General features: G+C 39.2%; 1 protein-coding gene across 1 annotated transcript in view; it reads right to left on the reverse strand.

Annotated features, from left to right (window-relative positions):
• CATSPERE (catsper channel auxiliary subunit epsilon) overlaps positions 1–23,617 on the reverse strand; it is a 163,516-nt gene that overhangs the window by 31,441 nt on the left and 108,458 nt on the right. The window contains exons 12-17 of the mRNA XM_032242205.1: positions 17,643–17,701; positions 15,891–15,966; positions 10,862–10,914; positions 7,604–7,654; positions 5,958–5,991; positions 5,808–5,887 (exon numbers count right to left, since the gene is read on the reverse strand). Of these exons, the coding sequence (XP_032098096.1) occupies positions 5,808–5,887; positions 5,958–5,991; positions 7,604–7,654; positions 10,862–10,914; positions 15,891–15,966; positions 17,643–17,701 (353 nt within the window). The remainder of the gene's footprint in view (positions 1–5,807; positions 5,888–5,957; positions 5,992–7,603; positions 7,655–10,861; positions 10,915–15,890; positions 15,967–17,642; positions 17,702–23,617) is intronic.

Raw genomic sequence — 23,617 nt, forward strand, 5'->3', positions numbered from 1 at the left:
AGATTCCAAAGTTTTGGCCAGATCAACAAGAAGGATGGAGTTGCTATCACTTAAAATAGGGAAGGCTACTGGTGGAGCAGGTTTTCAGGGGAAGATCAAAAGTTCAGTTCTGGACAGGTTACGTTGGATATATCTATCCAACATCTAAGTGGAAAAGTGATATGTGTATTTAACATCTCAGTGGATGTGTGAGTCTGGGGTTCAGGAACTGTATGTGTTTACGTTTTTACGTTTTATAGACCACTCTGCATTTAGATTTGAGCCATGGCAATAGGTTCTGGATAAGGGATGTGGGTGGAACCACCTCTAGTTGTGGGCCTTTACAACATCCCATACAATCCTCCAGTCTTTTTCCCACACACGGCGGCAAACGTGGAGGGACCATGTCCAGATGATGTTGCTCCATATATCAGACTATGACATGGAGAGCTAGGCACTGGGATTTTAGGGTTTATTTGTTACTACAGCATAGCCTAAGCATACTTGATGGATACAAGGGGAGATGGTCAGGCTGTAGATGCAGTGTTGGGGTACATCAATTTATTGAGACATCTAGGCCCATGCGACTGGATGATGACATTCAAAGAGAAAGCTAAAATGCAGAAAAGAAAAGAAATCCCTGAGCCTTGGGGCATCCCAACACTAAGAGGCCAGGGTGGGAGGGAGACGGGGGTGGGGAGGGAGGGAGGGAAGGAGGGGGGTAAGGGGTAGGGGTGGAGGGAGGAGGGCCAAGCTTCTATGAGGGGGGAACCTTTGTCCTGTGAGTGACAAAAGAGGTAATTAAATATGGGTGATGCTGAAAAAAGCAAACATATTTTTGTTTAGAAGTGTGTCCAGTGCCACGCCGCAGAAAAGGGAGGCAAGCATAAGACTGGGCCCAGTCTCCATGGTCTCTGTGGGTGGAAGACAGATGAGGTGTCTGGATCCTCTTCCACAGACACCAGTGAGAACAAAGGTGTCATCTATGGAGAGGAGACATGGATGGTGCAATTGGAGAGTCCCAAGAAGTACATCCCTGGGACAAAAATGATCTCCACTGGTGCTAAAAAGAAGGCAGAAAGAATTGGCCACGGCCTTATTTACTCACAAACCAGACTTATCTCATGACTTCATGTGTACTGCAGTGTACCTGCTTCCATACACCAGAATTCAGCTCACGAATGACTGGCAGAATATTTTTGTTGGACAGCCCTGATAAGTAAGACTGGCTTCTGGTTAAAGGAACATGATCAGTTTTTTGAATTTTGACAGTAATTTGGACTCGGTAAATGCTATCCGTGTTTCCCCTTCTAAGGATATGATTGGACCTGATGAGTCATGTTCAATTTTTCACAAAGAGGAGAATGACATTCCCAAACCTATTGGAGACTGATTTGTAGTTTGATGTGTATGACTAAAGTTATATGAATATATTTTAGTATGAATATATTTTAATACTGGAGAAATCCTTGCACCGTGTCAGAACTGAGCAAGACTCACCTGTTTTTTAATTTGTGTTCATTTGCCCGTGAAAGACAAGGGCTTAAGGTCGCATTGTTTATGTTTTCGTCTTAACTCTGCTAACCTAATTAGAATTCCCTGTATCTAAAATGCTGCCTTTTACTTATTAAAAGGCATTTTAATGGTTTATGTGTAATATCAAATAAAAACACTTCTCACATTTATAGATGACACTTGTCACCTTTTAAGAGTCATTGTGACAAGAAATAGTTGCAAGTTAAACTGCTTTCAAGCTCTTTACTAAGTCAGACTAAGTTTTAACTAGGATTGTCTTAAACAGCTATTCTCTGTTATGTGTGATTGGCAATGGTGCTTTGCCAACTTATTAGAAGGATTAAAGTAGAGGAGATATATACAAAATTATAAGTTATAGGTGATCATAAGACTTAAGAAAATTAAAAACAAAATCCCAGATCATGAAAAAGAAAAAAGAAATCAGAGAGGAAATAAGAAATTAGGGGGGTGCTACCAGCAAAGAAGCAGGAAAATGGGAGAATGAGCTATCCTGGAAGCCAGATGAAGAACATGTTTCAAGTAGGAGCAAATGCCTAACTGTGTCAATTCTTGTTAATGAGATCAAGGAAGGTGGGACCTGAGCATTGACCACTGGTTTAGCTGAATAGACGTCACTGATCATTTTGGCTGGCAGTGCAATGGAGTGGTGAGCACAAATGCCAGACTGAGGGCGAGCTGGGAGAGGATGGAAGAAGAGCTGATGACAGTGACCACAGAAGCTGAAGGGCTAGTAGGGTAAAGACATGGTTTTGTTTGTTTTTTTTGTGACTGTGTTTGTTGAATTTGTTTTGCTTTATGTTTTGGTAGGAGAAAGACCTGTATATTTGTATGATGAGTCAGCAGAGAGGGAAAAGTTGATGATGCAGGAGAAAGAGGAAGAGAATTTCAGGAGTAGTGTTCTTGATTAGGAAAGCCAGTGGGGACCTAGCTTACAAACGGAGGGACAGGCCTGAGACAGACACCCAGACCGCTCATCTGTAGTAACAGGAGGGCAGACAGAGCTCCTGGAACATTTTCTTGAAGATGGACAGATATGGTGGTGGAAGTTTGTGGAGGATCCCTTCTAACTGATGTCACCTCTGAGTCATTCATCTTCCTGCTTCTCTTTCCCTTACCACCCACATCTATCCATTATCCAGCCCTGCCTATTATAATCACTAATTTTCTTTCTTTTTAAAAAAAAATTTAAGTTCTGGGATACATGTGCAGAACGTGCAGGTTTGTCACATGGGAATACGTGTGCTGCCTCCATCAACCTGCCATCTACGTTAGGTATTTCTCCTAATGCTATCCCTCCCTTTGCCCTCACCCCCCGAGAGGCCCTGGTTTATAGAATCACTGATTTTCTTATACAGGATTCTTCTTTGTCCTTGTTGCTATTTCAGTCGTCTGTTTTCGCTTCTTAGTGATGCAGGTGAACCCTAAACTTGGGGTTCCGCTTGGGAGGGTTCTTGGCTTTGCTCAGGAAATAATTCAAAAGTGAGCTGATAGTAAAAGCAAGCAAGCTTATTAGAGCAAAGTGTACAGCAAAATGGCTGCTCTGTAGATGGAGCAGGGCTATCCTATAGGCAGAGGAGCACTCATAGATTGCTGGCTAGCTATAATCTATACTCCTAAATATATGCTAAATAAGGGGACGGCTATTCAGGAATTTTCTAGTAAAGGGGCAGGGACTTCCTGGAACCATATAAGAAAACTTCTGAGTCATTGCCATGGCATTTGTGCTGTCATGGTGCTGCTGGGCATGTCTTATGCAAATGCATTATAATTCCAAGTCCTGGCTGGTTTTGGCCAGTTTCTTGTCTACATCTTGTTTTGATCTGCAGGGTTGTGAAAACAAGTCCTCACCGGGACTACCAATACAGTTGACTGGCTGGTCTCCCTACTTAGATTTGTTTCTCTGAAATTCATCCTCTACACCTCTCCCAGAGGGAACCAGCTAAAGCAAATATTTGATCATGCTCCTCTACCGTAAGACTTGATAGAAGGCCTCCTGTGGTCTGGAATCGACCTAGCTAGGTTCCTGGCTTCTCCTGAGACTTCAGGATTACTTTATGCCTCAACAATATCACATTGCTTGAACTATACATTTTCTTCCTCCAACTATCTGTTTTACTTAAAAGGCTTACCCAGCAGAATTCAACATTACTCTCTCCACTTCTCTCCTTCCCTCCTCTGCCTCTAGCAAAACTCAGTGACTCAGCTCAAATGCAAGTCTTCTGGAACATTTCCCAGAGCCCCACTCTCTTTATAGCTGGGTTGGAATCTTTTGAGTTTCAATACCAACCACCCACACTGCTCCATTCTATCATTACACTTAGCATATCTGTGCATATGTTTATCTGCTTTATCAGACTCTTCTGTTTTTGAGGGTAGAAATCCTGTCACTCATCTTTCAATTTCCAGGGCCTAGCACAGTACTTGGTGCAAAGCAGCTGTTTAGTAATGATGAACTGAGAGTATACTTCTCCGAGAGAGATTAAGATCTTTTAACCCTGCGGGGGTTAAGCATGATATAACTAAAAACAAAAACCCAAACAGACTAGGCCTCTGGCAGGGAAAGCTGTGCTTTGGGTGTCCAGGAAAAGCAGTGACATGATTAGATATCTAGAAGAAGATCAAAGCTAAGAAAGCAAGCAGATTAGCCGGACGGCACGGAGAGCCCTGACGCAGACTGTTGGAGTATGATTGAAGATGGAAAGGGCGGCCGGGCGCGGTGGCTCACGCCTGTAATCCCAGCACTTTGGGAGGCCGAGGCGGGTGGATCACGAGGTCAAGAGATCGAGACCATCCTGGTCAACATGGTGAAACCCCATCTCTACCAAAAATACAAAAATTCAGCTGGGCATGGTGGCGCGTGCCTGTAATCCCAGCTACTCAGGAGGCTGAGGCAGGAGAATTGCCTGAACCCAGGAGGCGGAGGTTGCGGTGAGCCGAGATCGCGCCATTGCACTCCAGCCTGGGTAACAAGAGCGAAACTCCGTCGCAAAAAAAAAAAAAAAAAAAAAAAAAAAGATGGAAAGGGCATGGCAGAATCTCAGAAGTGCCATGGGCAAGGGGTAGAGGCCAGACCATGCTGGTGGAGGCCTCCAGGACCCCAGTGGGGACAGTTCTGGTAGCAAAACTAAATTGGAGTGCCTGATTCATTACTTCTGTATCTACCCATCTTGAGAGATCTCAGAAACTGTCTGCAGCCTAAGAGGTCCCCAAAAGCTGAAAGCCTTGACTAAAAAATTTTTTTGGTATTTTAGACATGGGAATGTTACTTCCAGCAATCTGTCTTAACAGCATACCTGGGCTACTGTCCAAACATGTACACGAATGAATATTCTTCATTATCTATTTACAACAGCAAACAATTTAGAAATATGAGTCATTTACCTCATATTCTTTCTATATTTTAAATTTTGTAACAAACTGTGTCACTTCTATAAGAATAAACCAAGAATTAAAGAATAGTGCCAGAGAAGAAAGCAAATAGAAAATTACTTGGAAATGTTTTCTCAATAGCATTTCATTCATATTTTTATGATGAAATATTATTTGTTTTTGTTTTTTGAGACAAGGTCTCACTCCATTACCCAGGCTAGAGAGCAGTGGTACAGTCTTGGCTCACTGCACCCTCTACCTCCTGGGCTCAAGTGATCCTCCCCTCTCAGCTTCCCAAGCAGCTGGGAGCACAGGCACACACCACCGCGCCTGGCTAATTACTTTAATTCTTGTAACCACGGCGTCTTGCTATGTTGCCTATGCTGATCTCCATTTCCCGGGCCCAGGCCATCCTGCCTCAGCCTCCCAAAGCACTGGGATTACAGGCGTGAGCCACAGTGCCTGGCTGAAATATTATCTGTAAGAACTGAGTTAGGAATAATAATATTTTTGAAATGTCCTCAGTGTACTTGTCAGAAATCTAGCTTCCTTCCTTAGAAGCTTTCATTTATTACTGGCTTGTGGAAAGAGGAGTTTTATCACTTGGAGAGGGTAGTTCCTACCAAATAGATAGGGGTGCTGGTAGGAGCTTGGGGAGAGATTCAGAGGGGATAAGGCAAGGGCTTTCTTAAGACAGGCTCTCAGCTCTCTTCCCCATTGAAATCTCAGCTGCCAAACTGCAATGTCCCTCAACATGCAGGCACCGTCACCGCCCAGCTTTGTATAACTAGTACTGAAAACTAAGTCTCGCACATGCTGAGTAGCCAAAATGCGTATCGTTAGACGCATGATCAGTCTTGTTTTCATACTTTTAGTTTGAAAGTTTCAATATAAGTTAAAAATGTTGATGAGAATATACTTACAATTGAACCAAAGGGTGAAACTTTTCTGTGAACTCAAGCCTCAGGGGGCAGCCGTATTCTTTCCAATTATACCTTACTTTCTAGAAAAGGAAAAATACTTTAGTGATTTTTACAGATTTGGTCCACTGACAAAATTTTATAGTTTCTTACCAAGTTTTTAGACAGTGGATGCCTCAGATATGACCTGTAAAAAAGATATTCATCATTATTTATTTCTCTTTCCTCTTTTCAAACTTAAAAACTAAACACATGACTTTGTTTAGGTAAGGAGGTATCACAAAGGTCAAGTAGATAAATGTAAGATACTGAGCAATTACTATGTTTCAGGCACTTTCCACATGGATTTCCACACATATTAACACGTTCTTACAACAACTCAGGTGTGAATTACTGTCCTCTCTTTGTAGGTCTCATACTATTCGAAATTGTGTGAAACTCGCTCAAGGCTGCAAACCTTCCTTTGCCACTGAGAAGGACGGGTGATGATAAAGCCCATGTCCATTGTGCTATTCCAGTGCAGTTCCTTCCAGAATATTAGCAGATAAAAGAATAAGATACTGCAGAATCAGTAACACTAGATGTGTGTTTTAAAACTTGAGACATTTCCTCATTTAGATTTCTCGCTGTAGCGGAATGCTTCACGTTCATGAACTCAAGGACTTATTCCTTCAAAATCACCTCCCTCACATTCCGTCTTCTCAGTTCTCACACTTGAATCACTGTTACCAGCCACATGTTCCATATATTTTACCACACTCCAGGGGACGGACTCAGGAAACTCCCATCACAGTGGTAGAGTCTATTTCGTATTCTTGCCTTTCAGGCACAGTTGCCACCTAGACACTGAAAGGTGGTACCCTCACCAACTATTACACATTTTCTTCTCATCCTTGTGTTTCACTGACTGCTTTCACCAAGCACTGTAACCTGGAGCATCTAGGTTGTGGCACTCCTCCACCCTGCCTTCATTAACGAAATCACTTAAAGAATATGCCTACTGGTTAAACAGTCTTTCATTTATTTTAGTTAAATAGCATTTAATTTCAGAGGCTGTGGACTTCTATATTTTGACAGTCAAATAAATATTTAACATTTTAAAAATGAAGATCTTTGTCTTACAAAAGTAAAAGTAGAATTGTGTTTAGTTATATCTTTAATACATCACATTAATAAAAATAAATATGCATACAATTAAATATAAATTAAATATAAAATCTAGAAAAAAGTTCAGTTAGTTGATGTCAGGACTTTCCGGGTAAATATATTACTTCTAACTGGCTGAACTACAGTCATGTAGAATTTGAGCCACCGCGCCTGGCTAATTTTTTGTATTTTTAGTAGAAATGGGGTTTTGCCATGTTGGCCAGGCTGGTCTTGAACTCTTGACCTCAGGTGATCCACTCGCCTTGGCCTCCCAAAGTGCTGAGATTACTGGCATGAGCCACTGCACCTGGCTTCAGTCATGTAGAATTTGAGAAAAATTATGTAGGGAAAGACATTCTTGTATGTCTTCCTTAAATTAGAGGGAACAATATGGGATTTGAGACTACGTATATATAAATGAGGCTTGCTTTGTTTATCCAATTAAATTGAAGGGGGAGACTGACTCTTTTTCTTATATGTTTCAGAGAAGTTAATTGGTACCATGTACACATTTTACTTAGTGCTAAAACTGACTGCCCACTGTCCAGCCAAATACACAGATGCTAATAGTAATCCACTGAATAACTACTGACTGTAAAGTATTGGTACTATGTTAATATAAAACTCAGTGCTTATGTTAAAAAATTTCTTACTTTTCAATCACGTAAGAAAAATCATGGCGAGGACATCCTTTTTTACTAAATCTACAAAAAACAAAACATAATGAAGTTGTAATATCATTATTTCTTATATATTTGCACAAACATTTAATCATTTAACTCAATGATTCTCAAACTGGAGAGTGTCACAGAATCATCATCCACAGACTTAGAATCTCTGGTTAGTGTGTGGCCTTAGTATTTCTGTTTTTAAAACATCAGTTTCGTAAATGTTTCAGGAGATACAAGAATTTGAAATCTACCTATTTATCTATTATATTTGGTACATGCTTATTAAAAATTTATAGAAGATGTAGGGCTTGGGGAGAGGTTGCTCAAAAGATAGACAATTTGAATTAGTTAGGAGGAGTAAGTTCAAGAGACCTAATTGTACAACATAATGACTTTAGTTCATGATACATTGTATTCTTGAAAAATGCAAAGAGAATAAATATAAAGTGTTTTCTTGCCACCAAAATAATAACTATGTGAGGTAATGCATATGTTAATTAGCTAGATTCAGTCATTCCACAATGTATTTTTAAAACAGCATGTTGTGCACGCTAAATACGTACAATTTTATCTGTCAATTCAGAACAAAAACCGAAAACCCTCCAAAACAGAAAGAAACAAGGGTTGACAAGGACGCAGAGAAACTGGAATCCATATATGTTGCTAGAGATAATGTAAAACAGTGTAGCTGCTTTGGAAAATACTTTGGAGGTTCCTTAACAAGTTAAACATAGGATTACCATACAACCTAGCAATTCCACTCCTAGGTACATACCCACAGTAATTCAAAACAGTTGTTCAAACAAACACTTGTACACAAATATTCATAGCTTCCCTATTCACAAAAGCCAAAAGGTAGAAACATCTCAAATATCCCTGAACTGCTGGATAGATAAACAAAATGTGGTATATCCATTCAATGGAATATTACTCAGCCATAAAAGGGAATGAGGGACTAATACATGCTACAACACAGTTGAATCTCAAAAACAGCCTAAGTAATGCAGTGGGACACAAAAGGTTACACACTGTATGATTCCATTTATGTGAACTATTCAGAGCAGGCAGATCCATGGAGATTATGATTTTGAGACAGCAGATTACGGGGCTGGGAGAAAGGGAGAATGGGAGATGACTGCTAATCGGGTACAGAGTTTCCTTTTGGGGTGACAAAAATATTGTGGAACTAGACAGTGGTGCTAACTGCACAACATTCTGAAGGTACTTAATTCCATTGAACTGGTAAATTTATATTCTGTGAATTTCATCACACTTTTTTAAAAGCAGCTATGTGTTACAGAACAGATTTTACATCTGATTTCTAAAAAATAAAAATAAAAATTTAAAAAAAGCAGCTATGGTAAAACATGCACAGGCACACACAAATAAAAATAAAAACTCATAGAAAATCTATCAAAATGAAAGCAAATTTGTTTGGACTGTTTTATTAGACATAAACTTTTTTTAAACCCAAGATTTCTAGTTGCTCCTTGAGACTGTGCAGGTAAGAAGTTATGTTAAGAGTTAACATAATTTCTGGTTAGGGTTCATGCAGACAGAAGAAGGCTATATGGTCTTTGAAATGACAGAAGTTTTTAGTTAGGTAAATTATTCATCTGACCATTTTAGCTGGCTGCTTCCAATGTAACTTAGAAAGAACTCTCGTCACTGCCGTTTTTAGATAGATATTGGAAGTTGAGACCATCCCTCATGCTGAACCCAAATTGAACCCCAAGAGTTGACAACTGTCCTTCACTGACAAGTCTCCTGGCTCTCCAGAAGTGTCTTGGACCCCATGCTCTTCCAGTTCTCCCTTGGTGACCATAAAAACCATAGGCCCGCTGCAACCTGAGCCAAAGATACTAGAGTTTTAGGGTTCCAGAGAAGTGGGTCACTGACCAAGAGGCCCAGAGTAAAGTCCTAAAATCTGTGTTTTTAAAACATGTTCTCCAAGTGATTCTGATGAGTAACTAAGCTGGATAATTACTATTTGGACCCGTCTAGAAACAGACTGCTTCAAGCTACTCTCCATCTCACTTTGGAAGGAAATCAGGGGCCTGAGAAGGAATTCTGCATGCAGCAGTACTGGGAATTAATTTTGGTAATATGTTTAGAGCAGTTAGTCTCAAATGTTAATGTCCCTCGTAATCTCCCGGAAATTTTGTTAAAATGCAGATTTTGATGCAGCAGCTGTGGGATGGGGCCTGAGAATCTGCATTTCCAGCAAGCTCTCAGGTGATGCCAGTGTTGGTCCACAGGCCGTAATCTAAGGAGCAAAGATGTAAGTCCTCCCTGAAACAGGAGGATACAGGCTGTATAAATCAGCTAGCCTTTGTGCATTTCCTGGGAAAGGAATTACAGGTACGAAGATGTTAGGAAATGCGAATTTAGGAAATGCTGAATGAGATGCAAATACTTGATTATCAATCCAGCAACTGATTAATACAACTCAGTAATAATCACAAGATTATTAGAATGACAGAGGAGTGGACATTTGTTTTGGAAGACAGCAAGTAAGTAATTTCATAAATAGATAAGAGTGAATGTTCCCCCACTCTCCCTCCCACTTCCAACAAAAGGAAAGGAATCACAATAAATTTCTGTCTCTGTATACATTTAGCCTCAGCTAAACAGATTTCTGTATGCTGCCTTTGAATTTCTTCCACGTAGAAGAAAGAGAGCTATGGTGAATGGAAGACACAGAGTCCAATGTGCTTCATTGTGAATCATAGTAAAACCGACAGAATTCACACTTTAGGATTCTCTAGAGCAATCACTGTGGTTCTGCTAGGCTTGTTCTAAGAAATTTCCCATAGAAAATGGTGCAGAAAACTGAGGCTTCTCTGATATGGATGGATGCAGTTCTCTAATGGAAATGAAATTATAACTGGTTTGAGAAGGATGGAAAACAGGTGCTTCTCTGGGTTTTTCTGGGAATGAGTTGTCGACTGAAGGATTGAGAGAGGCAACAATAAAGGATAGAAACTGGCTTATTAAAAGGAAAGGTGAAAAAAATGCTGGTAATAGAGAAAGAGGCTAATTCTTTTTATTTTTAGTATGATTCAAATATAGTATTTGATTTGGCAAAAAGTTTAAACCAATTGAATCTAGACACGAACATCAATTGGTTTCATTGTGGATGTGTCAATCATTACGCTTTTATCATTAGTAATTATCATTTAGTTCAACATTTGTTTTAAAACTGAAAGAGTAACACAGGTCAAATGGAAACATACTTACCCCTTAACTGCAATGAATTTTTTATTATCACAGCCAACAGCTATTTGGAACACCTAAAATGAAGTAACTTAGGTAGTGAGTTCAGCGGTTCTAATTCACATGATGCAAAATATTATGCCAGCTAAAACCAATTACATTTTTTATTTTAAAATAATAACTTTTAAAATGTAGGGTTCTCTTATATTACTGCTCTGCACTGTTTTCCTCCGCTTTCTTTGATCACTTTTTTTCTTTGCTTCCTTTTGTCTTTACTGCTCAGGAGGCCCAAAGTTTGGGTCTCTCCTTTCTTATGCTTGTATCTTAGGGAATAATTGATCCACATTCATCTTTTTGGTCGTGGGGACAGAGTCTCGCTGTCACCCAGGCTGGAGTGCGGCGGTGCAATCTCAACTCACTGCAACCTCCGCCTCCCAAGTTCAAGCAATTTTCCTGCCTCAGCCTCCCAAGTAGCTGGGCTTACAGGCATGCACCACCACGCCCAGCTAATTTTGTATTTTTAGGAGAGACAGGGTTTCACCATGTTGGTCAGGCTGGTCTTGAATTCCTGACCTCATGTGATCCACCCGCCTCAGCCTCCCGAAGTGCTGGGATTACAGATTCCACCGCGCTGGGCCCAAACTCATCTTTTAAGTGCTTCTCTACAACCATGACTGTCAACTCCCTTCTCCCAGTTTGTACCTCTGACTCGGCCAGCAGGTTTCTAGAATCCATCCAGCTACTAATTTCACTTTCTGTTTTCACGTTAGTAGATCTGCAGTTTCTCAGGGTACTGAGCATCACGTGAAATGCATCTTACTGTTGTTATTCCTGCTTTAGGCAGCAATACTCTGTCTTCAAAGGAGGACTGGCCACAGGCTAATTATTAAATATTAAACCACTGTCCTCATTTTATGGATATTTATTCTAAACATTACTCGTAATTGCTTTTTAAAAGAAACGCACATACGTGCTTTGTTTGAAAACAAATGACCTGTGGATACGAGAGCTTTGTTAACACAGCCCGTGCTCCTCTGTAAGTAAACTTTGGAGATACAGTGGAGAAAGGCAAGTGCAAAATCAAACAGTGGCATCATGTAGACAGGCTGCGTCATGATGCTTTGTTTCGTGGGCTGGAAATGCCCAAGAAGGGCATTTGATATGGAAAAGGCTAATTCTCAACCAAATAAAATCCCACTGGAATCTGATGCAGTAAGTATATTGCTTCTATCCCCAAATATACCCCTAGTGTTAGTAGCAATTTTTACCTTCTCTTTTTTAACAGATTCAATACTTTTACAGTAAGAACAGGGTAGAATGAATATTACACACAAAAATTAAAATAGAATTTCATAGAACGTTTCTAAGAAGATGGCTATGTCTGGTAGCTGGAATGCATTGTATCTAAAGATGAGACTATTCGCTTCATTAAATCTCAGTTATTAGGAAAATGAACTGTTGCAAAATCTCTTACCCTGCTTGCAATGTGTAGGTATATGTTGCTTAAAAATAATATACAGGTTACATGAAACTAAAATACAGTTAATTACTATATAGACATTAAAGGAAGGCTTACAAAGATAGTGAGAGTCAAAAATAAAGTGGATGAATGCTTTAGATTTATTTATAAGAACTGTCAATTTTCCAGTCAGAGAGTCATTACTTCTTTGTAACCACAGTCCTGCTTCTCCCTCCAAATGGGATAGCTACTTCCACTGCTACCTGACCCAGAATGTAAGGGTCTAGACATTCTGCCTGAAGCATGTCCTTGGGTGTTGCACATTTCCACAAAGCAAATCTGAAAAAACCCTAATACTCCCTAGCCTATGAGAAGGACTTGGGGGTCAGGAGGGTGGGGAAGAAGAATGATATCCAGCCAAGTTTGGTGGACATGAAGAGTTGACACTGCTAAACCAAGACCTTCTAGTCTTTACGTCAAAGGCATGCTCCACAGTGGGAGTTCATGGATTTTATCTTCTGGGCCACTTGGTTTCATGCACAGGGCCTGATTTGGTCTCTCGACAACTCTACCCACAGTCCTCAGCACCACCATCATTAAATCTTCGCTTTCCTGATCAGAATCATTGCTTTGCCCTTTATGCTTACTGAATTATCCATATAATGTAAGGGGTGACTGAAGCGCTCGAACTGTCATGGTCAGGACCCACCATTACTTGATGATCTCATTTGCAATATTTCTTCTCTTTCTTGTCCTAGTTGACAAAAATCACCCCATGCCTCAGGACCAATAACCATGGCTAGGATTGAAAACATGAGTTAACCTGTAGGTGGATATTGAAAAGGAGTTACAGGTACAGTGTGGGGAGCACGAATGATCCTGTTTTCTAGAGTACCCACTGCTGCAGGGTTGACACATATTCCCCAGAACTGGACACCTAATTAGAGAGATTCTGACATAGAGCCTAAATGAACACATTTCTCCTCAGTGCAGAGTTGGAGCAGGACAGCTCCTGCCTTAACCAAGAGTTGGACACAGCATATTTCTTCTAACCAGACAGGTTAGCTGACCTGAGACAGGGATTCTAAAGGCCCTCAACACAAATGCTGTTAGATAATGCATTGGACAAAGTTGTAGTCATCCCTCCCTGGAAAAATTCATATTGGAGGGATTCACTAAGGCCCTCTGGGGGCTGCCCTACATTTCTGCATTTCCAGTTCTCGATGCATGGTTAAAGAGTGAGATGAAGTCTTGTTGGAGCTGCCAGTTCTATTTGCTGCTCTGCTGCAGGCTATGAAGACTAAATGACAAAGACAGTAGGCTCCTGTTCAAATAGTGCAGTCCAGGTCCATTTGGTCCAGCAGGTTTAGCAAGGGCCTAACTTCATGCAGTGGGCTAAGTCTGCAGGCCGTGGTTCTGTGTATACACAGATCTGGTTCCTATTTCTCTGTAATATTTATCTGGGAGGCTGATGGCCTGCTAAGTCATGAGTATGGGAGCACAAGGAAGGGAGCTTGTGTTTGAAGGTATACTTCGTAGTTGCATACATGTTTTGATTTCCTTGGCTGATTAGAGGACCTGCCTCCACAAGGCCACATTTTCCTGTTGCCTGAAAGGGCTACTGCATCTTTCTTCATTCTATTTCAGTGGGTAGGTCAGGACAAAGTATCTGCAGTGGGCACAGGGGGTGGCTAGATTTGACCTGTCCATCTCTGCAGGGTACCAGAGAGGAAACAAAGGAAGATGCCAGTATATTAGATAACTGCTGTGTAATAGGCATTGTTTTGAGTACTTTATACGAAAATCTCATTTAATACTCTCAACAACCCCATAAAATAGATGGTACATCCCCCTTTTAGAGATGTGACAGCTGAGGCTCAGAGTAAGTAGCCCACCCAAGCCAGCAGGCAGTAGAGCATGGATCTGAACTCTGGTTAGATGAACCTGCTTTTGTAATGTCTTGGCTGGGCAGGATAGAATGAATAGGGATCCCTAACAAATCTACAGGTTAGAGAAGTGTGGAGGAAACCATGGTGTTTTGGGAGGGCATCCTAAAGGGAGAGGGTAAAAGCAGTTAAAGATAAAAAATGCAGACTAGGCTAGGGCAGGAACTTGCTAGGTTGTGGTTTTTTACTTCCCGCGTGGGGTAAGCTGGCATGTGGTAGGCAGACAGGGGAGCTGTTGGTGTGCAACTGCAGGCCATTTCCTAGGGAAGCAGTGTGTGTCCGCAGTGCCCAAGGATGGATCATGTCTGCCTCAGTTCAAGGCTCCCTCTAAATGTATGGAACGCTGCCCTGGTAGGAACACAGGTTCCTCATGTCGGGGTTCTGACTGGGAGGGGCCAGGTCCTATTTGACTTTGTATTCCCCATATATAACACAATGCCTGATACTGGTATATAATAGGTGCTCAGTATATGTTTATTGAATGTTAGGCTGAGAAGTAATAAAGAGAGGAGACAAGTGTGAAACATAGACTCAGAAGAGGCATTGTTAAGAATTTGGGTTTCATTTCACAATAACATAATGTAATATAATATATAATAATAATAATAAGTTCAGTTACCCGAATACTCTGATCCTATTTCAATCTTCTCTGCCTTTTCCTGGAAATGTTTTGCATCTGCCTGCCGAATGTCTACTTATCCATCACTGGGCATTTTGTGTATCCCTTTCTTTCCACCTTTTCCCTCCCAACCACAGGAAGCTTCCTTAGTTTGCTTTCTTCTGGGCTATTTGAGAACTGTGTATACCTCGTTCTCTTAAGCTAGTTTATATTTACCTCTAGGGAAGGTACTCTGTCATTTTATCTTTGTAACTCCCATTACCCAGCACATAGGCTGAAACACGGAAACAGAGTAGGCATACAATACACTTTTTTAAATGAATAAATGATCTTTTTCATTAAAAAAAATATGAATAAATGATTTTTGAAGAAATAGATGGCTGTGACCGGCAGTCTTCTTTGACAAACCATATCCAACGTGTGTCATTCCCGCTAATTTTCAGTTTTCCTTTACACAATTTTATATATCTTTATAACTTCAGAAACGAATACTTTTGCATTTTTGTATGTGTTTATATATCCTGCTTTAGGTGATAAACTCACAGAGGGCAGAAATCTTCTGTCTTCAAAATGAAATGAGGCTATTTTTTTTTTTTTTTTGACGGAGTTTTGCTGTTGTTGCCCAGGCTGGGGTGCAATGGTGTGATCCTGACTCATTGCAACCTCTGCCTCCTGGGTTCAAGCAATTCTCCTGCCTCACCTCCGGAGTAGCTGGGATTACAGGCATATGCCACCACGCCTGGCTAATATTATATTTTTAGTAGAGACAGGGTGTCTCCATGTTGGTCAGGCTGGTCTCGAACTCCTAACCTCAGTTGATCTGCCCACCTTGGCCTCCCAAAGTGCTGGGATTACAGGCATGAGCCACCCTGCCCAGCCAAAATGATGCTATCTTTACAGTGGAAAATTACACAGAGTTGCTAATTAATAGGAGAGCGGTATTGTATGGAGGTATTGTATGCATTATTTGGTTTACCACCTATACATTCTTGAAGTAAAATATTTGGGCCTTTGACCCATGTCACTCACCTTTTGGGGTACTGAACATGCTTTTGAATATTCACTAGGTCGAACTTGAATCATCACAAGCCCCGTGTTGTTGTCTCTAGGAAAAACAATCCGTGCAGTTTATTAGATCATGTGAGAGATAGGCATGATACTATCTTTCTGTAGATTATATGCAAAGTCCCATGTGCACTATGTGATTGAACTCCCACACAAATTTCTTGAGGCCTGGGGGATAGTGCTGGTGGTAACACCTCTCTGCTTCTGCTAAGGCAGCTCTGTGTGGTGGTCATATTGTAAATTGTAAAGTGGATCCCACCTCATGGAATCCCAGGTTTTGGCCACCATTGGGTTCATGGGATGGGAAACAGAAATGAGCATCCTACCAGCATTTCAGCCACCCTATTTCGTTAACATAGTCCCTGGAAAATGGGGCTGTGCTGCTGACATCTTGACCTGCCTGAAGGTAGCAACTACTGTGTGGGTTCCTCCTCTGGCCCCTGCACGTTTTCCCCGCATATTGGTAACACCTTTGGAGCCATAAAGAGTGAGTTGTCAAATTAGTTTTCTGAGCCACATTCAGCTGTGTAATATAATCTGACTGGGATTGAAAGCTAGGTCAGATATCATGCCTTTCTCCATTATGAAGTGCACATGAATCATTTTGTGTTCAAGCAAAATGTGAGGGCTAAAAAATAATACAAGAAAATCTGAACGTTTGATTTATACCAACACCTGCGAAGGTTGGTTTTTGTCAAAAAAAAAACAAAAAACAAAACTGTGGACAAGCAAACATAAAAAATACCCTGGGCAGTTCTATTTGTATTCTATAGCAATGTAAATCTTAGTAAATACCCACAAAACAAAAATATCCAAAGGAACCTACACCATTAGAAGCATGAAGAGGTAAGTTGGTGGATGAAGGGGAAAGGAATGAACTGAGCCTCTCCTGGCTATGGAGTCTGAAGCAGCATCTTCTCCCTACTTTTCCTCATCAGTCTCTATCACTGAGATATATATATATATATATATATATATATTTCTGTTTTCTTTTCTTCATAGCACTTCCCAGTATTTGGAATTACTTATTTGATAATTTGCTGTTCCTACTGGAAAATGAGTTCCATGACATTAGAACTTCATCTTTCTCGTTTACCATGTATTTTAAATACCTAGAAAGTGCTTGGCATAGCGTAGGTAGTCAAACTCAGTTGGAGTAGCACCAGACCAAAGAAAAATGGATTTTCCTAGGGAAAATATGCTATTTTTCCAAGAAAATACTTCCAGGCTGTAATGATAGCCATAGGAATGCCTTAACACAGAATTCCAGGTGGGCTGTCTTCCTTCAGGTAGCCTAGCTGCAACCTTACTGCAGGATCAAAGATGGCATTTTATCTGGTTCTACACGTAGCTAAAGAGTTTCTGTGATACCAGAGTTCCTGTTTTTGCTAGTGATGGTATGTAGATACTTTGAGATGAGAACTGGTGATAAAACATGTTTGAAAATTATTCAGTTAAGAAATAGCCCATTTTTTTGGCGTCTTCATTTGGATGAATGAGAACTTCAGATAGGTCATGTTGCTTATTAAACTACGAAGAGTATTTTACATTTTTTACAGTTAAATGCTAATTTTACATCTATCCAGCCATTGAAAGGAATTTGAAATTTGAATATTTAAAAGGCTATATGGCCATTTAAATAAAAGAATACCTACAAATCAATAACCTGAATAGGATATTTGATACTGAGAAAGTTATTTTAAAAGTCATACTTACTGCATTCCAAAGTAATCATCTGTTCCTTCATAATTTATCTTCTGATAAAACGTTAGTAACTGAAAAAAAAATTTATGAATTTACATAAAGCAGGGAAATTGCAGGGGTGGGGAGTTGTGATCCCACTTTAGTAGCATTAGGGTACTTAATGATGCTGATCACTTGTAAGTGATCAACAAGATTGAATGGTGGATAGATAGATGCATAGATATGTAATAAAGCAAGTATAATAAAATATTAGTCTACATAGTGGGCATAGAGGTGTTAAATGTAAAATTCTTTTGACTTTTCTATATGTTTGACATTTCCATAATAAAATGTTGCAAAATTGTAATATAAATTTAATTTACAGCCTCACCAAGAATCTCATGTAAAGGTAATTCTACCTGATAGAAATATTTATATATGCTTTTCAGGAGGCATATGCTAAAATATTCATTGTTACATTATTCAGAATAGCCCCCAAATAGAAACAAACCAATGTTCATCAACAGTAAAATGGCTAAGGATCTCTTGTAGTACATTCATTCAGAAGAACACAATAGATCAGTAGTATGAATGAATGACAGTTACAGAAAACAACATGGACTTTCTTTTACTTTTTTCATTCTAGCCTCATTTATTTTTTATATTTGTAGTTCTTTTCTGTAACATTGACAACTCTGGCTCTTATTATTTACAATATATTTAATTATTTGATCAAATCTAGGATATATATAAAGTAATTTCATAATTGTTAACCCATACCTCTGTGAAAAACAAATTTGTTAATTAGAAAGCAATGCTTAGAAACAGTTTTTTCCTTTAATCTCACAGGAGCCAGCTACCATATGTTTTCCAAAGTTGCTTAGGTTAGTTCATTTCTTCTTTTTTTTTAAAATTATTATACTTTAAGTTCTGGGGTACATGTGCAGAACATGCAGGTTTGTTACATAGCTATACACGTGCCATGGTGGTTTGCTACATCCATCAACCCATCATCTACATTAGGTATTTCTCCTAATGCTATCCCTCCCTTATCCCCCTATCTCCTGTTATCCCTCCCCTAGTCCCCCACTCCCCAACAGGCCCTGGTTTGTGATATTCCCCTCCCTGTGTCCATGTGTTCTCATTGTTCAACACCCACTTATGAGTAAGAACATGTGGTGTTTGGTTTTCTGTTCTTGTGTCAGTTTGCTGAGAATGATGGTTTCCAGCTTTATTCATGTTCCTGCAAAGGACATGAACTCATCCTTTTTCATGGCTGCATAGTATTCCATAGTGTATATGTGCCACATTTTCTTTATCCAGTCTATCATTGGTTGGCATTTAGATTGGTTCCAAGTCTTTGCTATTGTGAACAATACCGCAGTAAACATACATGTGCAAGAAAACAACATGGACTTTGATAAGCATAATATTCAAAGACAAAAGCAAGACAAAAATACAATATATGTAGATATTTATGTATGGATGTGTGTATATAATAGATATGCAATTACTTCATTCATATGAAGTTCAAAACTAGACAAAGCTTAGCTATATTATTTAGTGAAGCGCAATGGTGCGATCTTGACTCACTGTAACTTTTGCCTCCCGGGTTCAAGCGAATTTTCCTGCCTCAGTCTCTCCAGTGGCTGGGATTACAGGTGCCTGACACTTGCATTTTTAGTAGAGATGGGGTTTCACCACGTTGGCCAGGCTGGCCTTGAACACCTGACCTCAGGCCATCCGCCCACCTTGGCCTCCCAAAGTGCTGGGATTACAGGTGTGAGCCACCACGCCTGGCCAAAAAGTAAGGAAATCATTACCACAAAAGTCAGACTAATGCTTAACTTGGAAAAGGGAGACAATTCTGATCAGGGAAAACACAGGAAGGCTTTGGGTGCTTCTGATGTTATATGCTTTTTGATTTGAAGGTAATTACACAGGTGTTTGGTTTATAATAATTTGCTAAATTATGCATAAATGTTGGGTATTTACTTTTGTATGTGGGTGTTACATTCATTTTTTTAAAACGAATGATTAGCTATGATGCTTAGCAATGTACTGGCCACTAATTAGTCTGTGAAGTTACAGTGACCCAGTCTGCATTATATAAGCAAGGTGTTTTCATAATACTATTGTACTTCATTGACTCTAAATTGCTGTAGGATGTAACACTCGTCCTGTTTTCAGAGATGTTAAACGTTAAGAAAAAAGTGCCTTATTGAGCAGATCACTTGAATTCAGGAGTTTGAGACCAGCTTGGCCAGCATGGTGAAACCCTGCCTCTACTAAAGAATAAAATACAAAAATTAGGCGTGGTGGCACACACCTGTAATTCCAATTACTCGGGAGGCTGAGACATGAGAATTGCTTGAACCCGGGAAATGGAGGTTGCAGTAAACAGAGGTTATGCCACTGCACTCCAGCCTGGATGACAGAGTGAGACCCTTTCTCAAAAAAGAAAAAAAGTGAAAAAAAAAGTGCCTTAGAATTGATCAAATTGGTGGTTGTAGTGATAGCAGGGGTGGGGGTGGTGCTTGTAGCAGCGCATCCATACAGTGTTTACTATGTGCCAGGTGCTTTGCTAAGTCTTTAATGTGTGCTAACTCATTTAATCCTCATAAGAACCTCAAGGGTCAAACTGAAAGAAGGGAAAAAAAATTAGAAAAAAGGAACCTTATGAGGTAGGTACTTTCATTCTGTTATTATCCAGATTTACAGAAGAGAGAATTACACTGTCATTTGGTAGTAAATGATAGAGCCAGTATTTTACTAAAAATGCAAATTTTGTATTTTTGCAAAATGCAATGTTTCATTGCCATTGGTCATTTGTATATATTTTTACGAATAACTAGTATTTTGAGGGTCTGAGTTGCAAACACACAAATATACAGTTGACCCTTGAACAACATAAGTTTGAACTGTGCAAGTACACTTATACATGGATTTTTTAAAATTAGCATACTGGAAAATTTTGGGGAGATTTGTGGCAATTTGAAGAAAATTTACAGTTGAACCATGTAGCCTAAAATATTGAAAAAATTAAGAAATGTTAGGTGTTTCATGAGTGCATAAAATATATGTGGATAGTAGTCTATTTTATCATTTGCTACCAGAAAATACATACAGATCTATTATAAAAAATTTATCAAAGCCTGCAGTAGTAAACCATAACTGCATGAAATTAACTGCAGTACACGCTGTATTATGGGATCATTTCACAGCCACCTCCGACTGCTACTCCTGTGAGCTCAAGTGTTGTGAGGATCTGCTTAAAATGCTGTGTGATGCTAGACATCCTGTGGGCAGTTTGTCCTTCCAGTAAATTGCATATTACAGTAAAAACTGATCTCTTGTGGCTCTTATGTATTTTTGTAACCATGTTTACTGCAATACTGTAAACCTGGAGTAACACCATGGGCCCATACAAAGTGCCACCAGTGATGCTGTGAAAGGTGCTTCCAAGCAGAGAAAAGTCATGACATTACAAGAAAATGTTGTATGAGAGAGAAAATCAGAAAACAAAACAAAAAAAGAAAATGTTGAATTGATTGATATGTAACTGTATATATATACATATATATATATACACACACACACACAGATTATATATGTATATATATAGGTTTTTCAAATATGTATGTATGTATATACATATATGTATGTGTATGTATATATACACATATAGATAGATGTATATATGTATATTTTATATATAGAGAGAGACAGAGAGAGAGCACCATATATAGATATCTGTAGACTGAGGTCTGCAGCTAGGTTGCCCATAATTTCAGGTCATTTATCTTGTAAACAGATGATGTAAATTTACAGTATTGATAAATACAGTACAGTATTATAAATATATTTTCTTTTCCTTATGATTTTCTTAATTGCATTTATTTTCTCTAGCTTACTTTATTATAAGAATATAGCATATAATACATAGAAAATATGTGTAATAGGCTGTTTCTGTTAGGCTTCCAGTCAACAGTAGGCTATTAGTAGTTAAGCTTTTGGGGAGTCAAAAGTTATACCACGGCCAAGCGTGATGACTTACACCTGTAATCCCAGCACTTTGGCAGGCCAAGGGGGGCAGATCACCTGAGGTGAGGAATTTGAGACCAGTTGGCCAACATGGTGAAACCCTCTCTCTACTAGAAATACAAGTATTAGCTGGGCATGATGGTGTGTGGCTGTAATCCCAGCTACTCGGGTGGCTGAGGAAGGAAGATCAGTTGAACCGGGGAGGTGGAGGTTGCAGTGAGCTGAGATCACATCACTGCACTCCCGCCTGGGTGACAAGAGCGAAACTTCGTCTCAAACAAACAAACAAACAAACAACTAACCAATAAAAGTTATACCAGATTTTTGACTGGGCAGGGGTTGGTGCCCCAATCCCCTCATTGTTCAAGAATCAACTGTATACTATACATCAGATTCTTGGAAAGAAAACCATCAGGTAAATACATCCTTTTATTTTGGCACATTATCAATCCAGTCTTATTTTATTTATCATATTTTACTTTTTCCCTGTATCATCTTCCCCCATAGCACACAGCAATATCACATATCAAACAGCTATGTTTGTATCCTTGAAAATATACCTTTGGTATCTTTGTATCCTTGAAATATGTATAATGCCTTTTTGTTTGTTATTTATGTGTATGTATTTGTGATATTCATAAATATGACATTGATAGTGCTATGGTCTGAATGTTTGTGTTCCTCTAAAATTTGTATGTTAAAACCCAATCACCAATATGATAGTATTAGGCGGTGGAGCCCTTTGGGAGGTGATTAGGTCATGAGGGCAGAACCTCCTGAATAGGATAAAAGAGGCCTCTTTTATAAAAGCACTAAGCGAGTGGCCTTGCCCCTTCTGCCATGTGAGGACATGGTGAAAAGACATTGTCTATGAGGATGGGCCCTCACCAGAGACCGAGCCTGCTGGTACCTTGATCTTGGACTTCCCAGCCTCCAGAACTGTGAGAATGAAATTTCTGTTGTTGTAAGTCACCTGGCTTGAGCTATTTTTGTTATGTAGCCCAAGTGGACTAAGATAGATTTCAAATAGTTTCTTATAATTTTCATTCAACTCTGTGTTTTAAGGTCTATCCGTGAGACTCCATATAAATCTAAATTCGTGTTGTTTCCAAATCTGTTTATGCCAGATTATATTATTATTTTAATTAATTATATGTAATATTATAGATTGATAAAATAAGTATCAAATGAAAGTAGTTACTGTTTCTTTGAGAAGTTGATTTTTTTTGAAAAGTTTTGATAAAGCACGTAACTAAGGAGATTGCTGAATTAGAGAATAAGAGCAAAGCAATACTAAAAAAACTGAAAAATATTATAAAATTCTAGAGCTTCAGTTGCTTTGCCAGTGCCTTTCAGTATTTTTTTCCTTTATCTTAAAGAAACTGAAATAGGAACTCAAAGATGATGCATTATGAGCAAGGTTATACAAAAAAGGAGATGAGGAGCTATAATAAGTGGACCTATTTTAAAGAAAAGGCTTTGGTCCTATATGAAAAGATTGTCTAATAAATGAATGTTCATTTAAATGAAACTAACATGTTTCATATATATTTAAATTAAAGTAAAATGTTTCACATAGATTGGTTTCACTTTTTATGATTCTCTGCTTTCACTGACTTTGGAATTGACTGACCACTTCCATTCAATTGTATCAGATAGCAGACCCACTATTATATGTGCTTAAGGAAGCTGAGCCAAGAAAGGGAAGGTGGGGAACAGACACTGCCACTTGGGTTACACAGTTTTCAAGAAGAAATTAAAGTAACTTGTGAAATGCTCACATTATGATATTAATTGGAGATATACTACACAACATAATATGCACAGTATATTTATACCTATTATGACGTGGTTTGCAAAGATCGCTGCAATAATTCTTCCCATTCCCACATGCATGTCTCTTTACAGTGTAACTTGCTATTTCTCCATAAGAAGTAGAGTTTATGTCCCCATCCTATGAGTTA

Source organism: Sapajus apella, unplaced genomic scaffold (genome assembly GCF_009761245.1).
Source record: "Sapajus apella isolate SASKATOON/1434 unplaced genomic scaffold, GSC_monkey_1.0 scaffold49, whole genome shotgun sequence".
Taxonomy (NCBI): domain Eukaryota; kingdom Metazoa; phylum Chordata; class Mammalia; order Primates; family Cebidae; genus Sapajus; species Sapajus apella.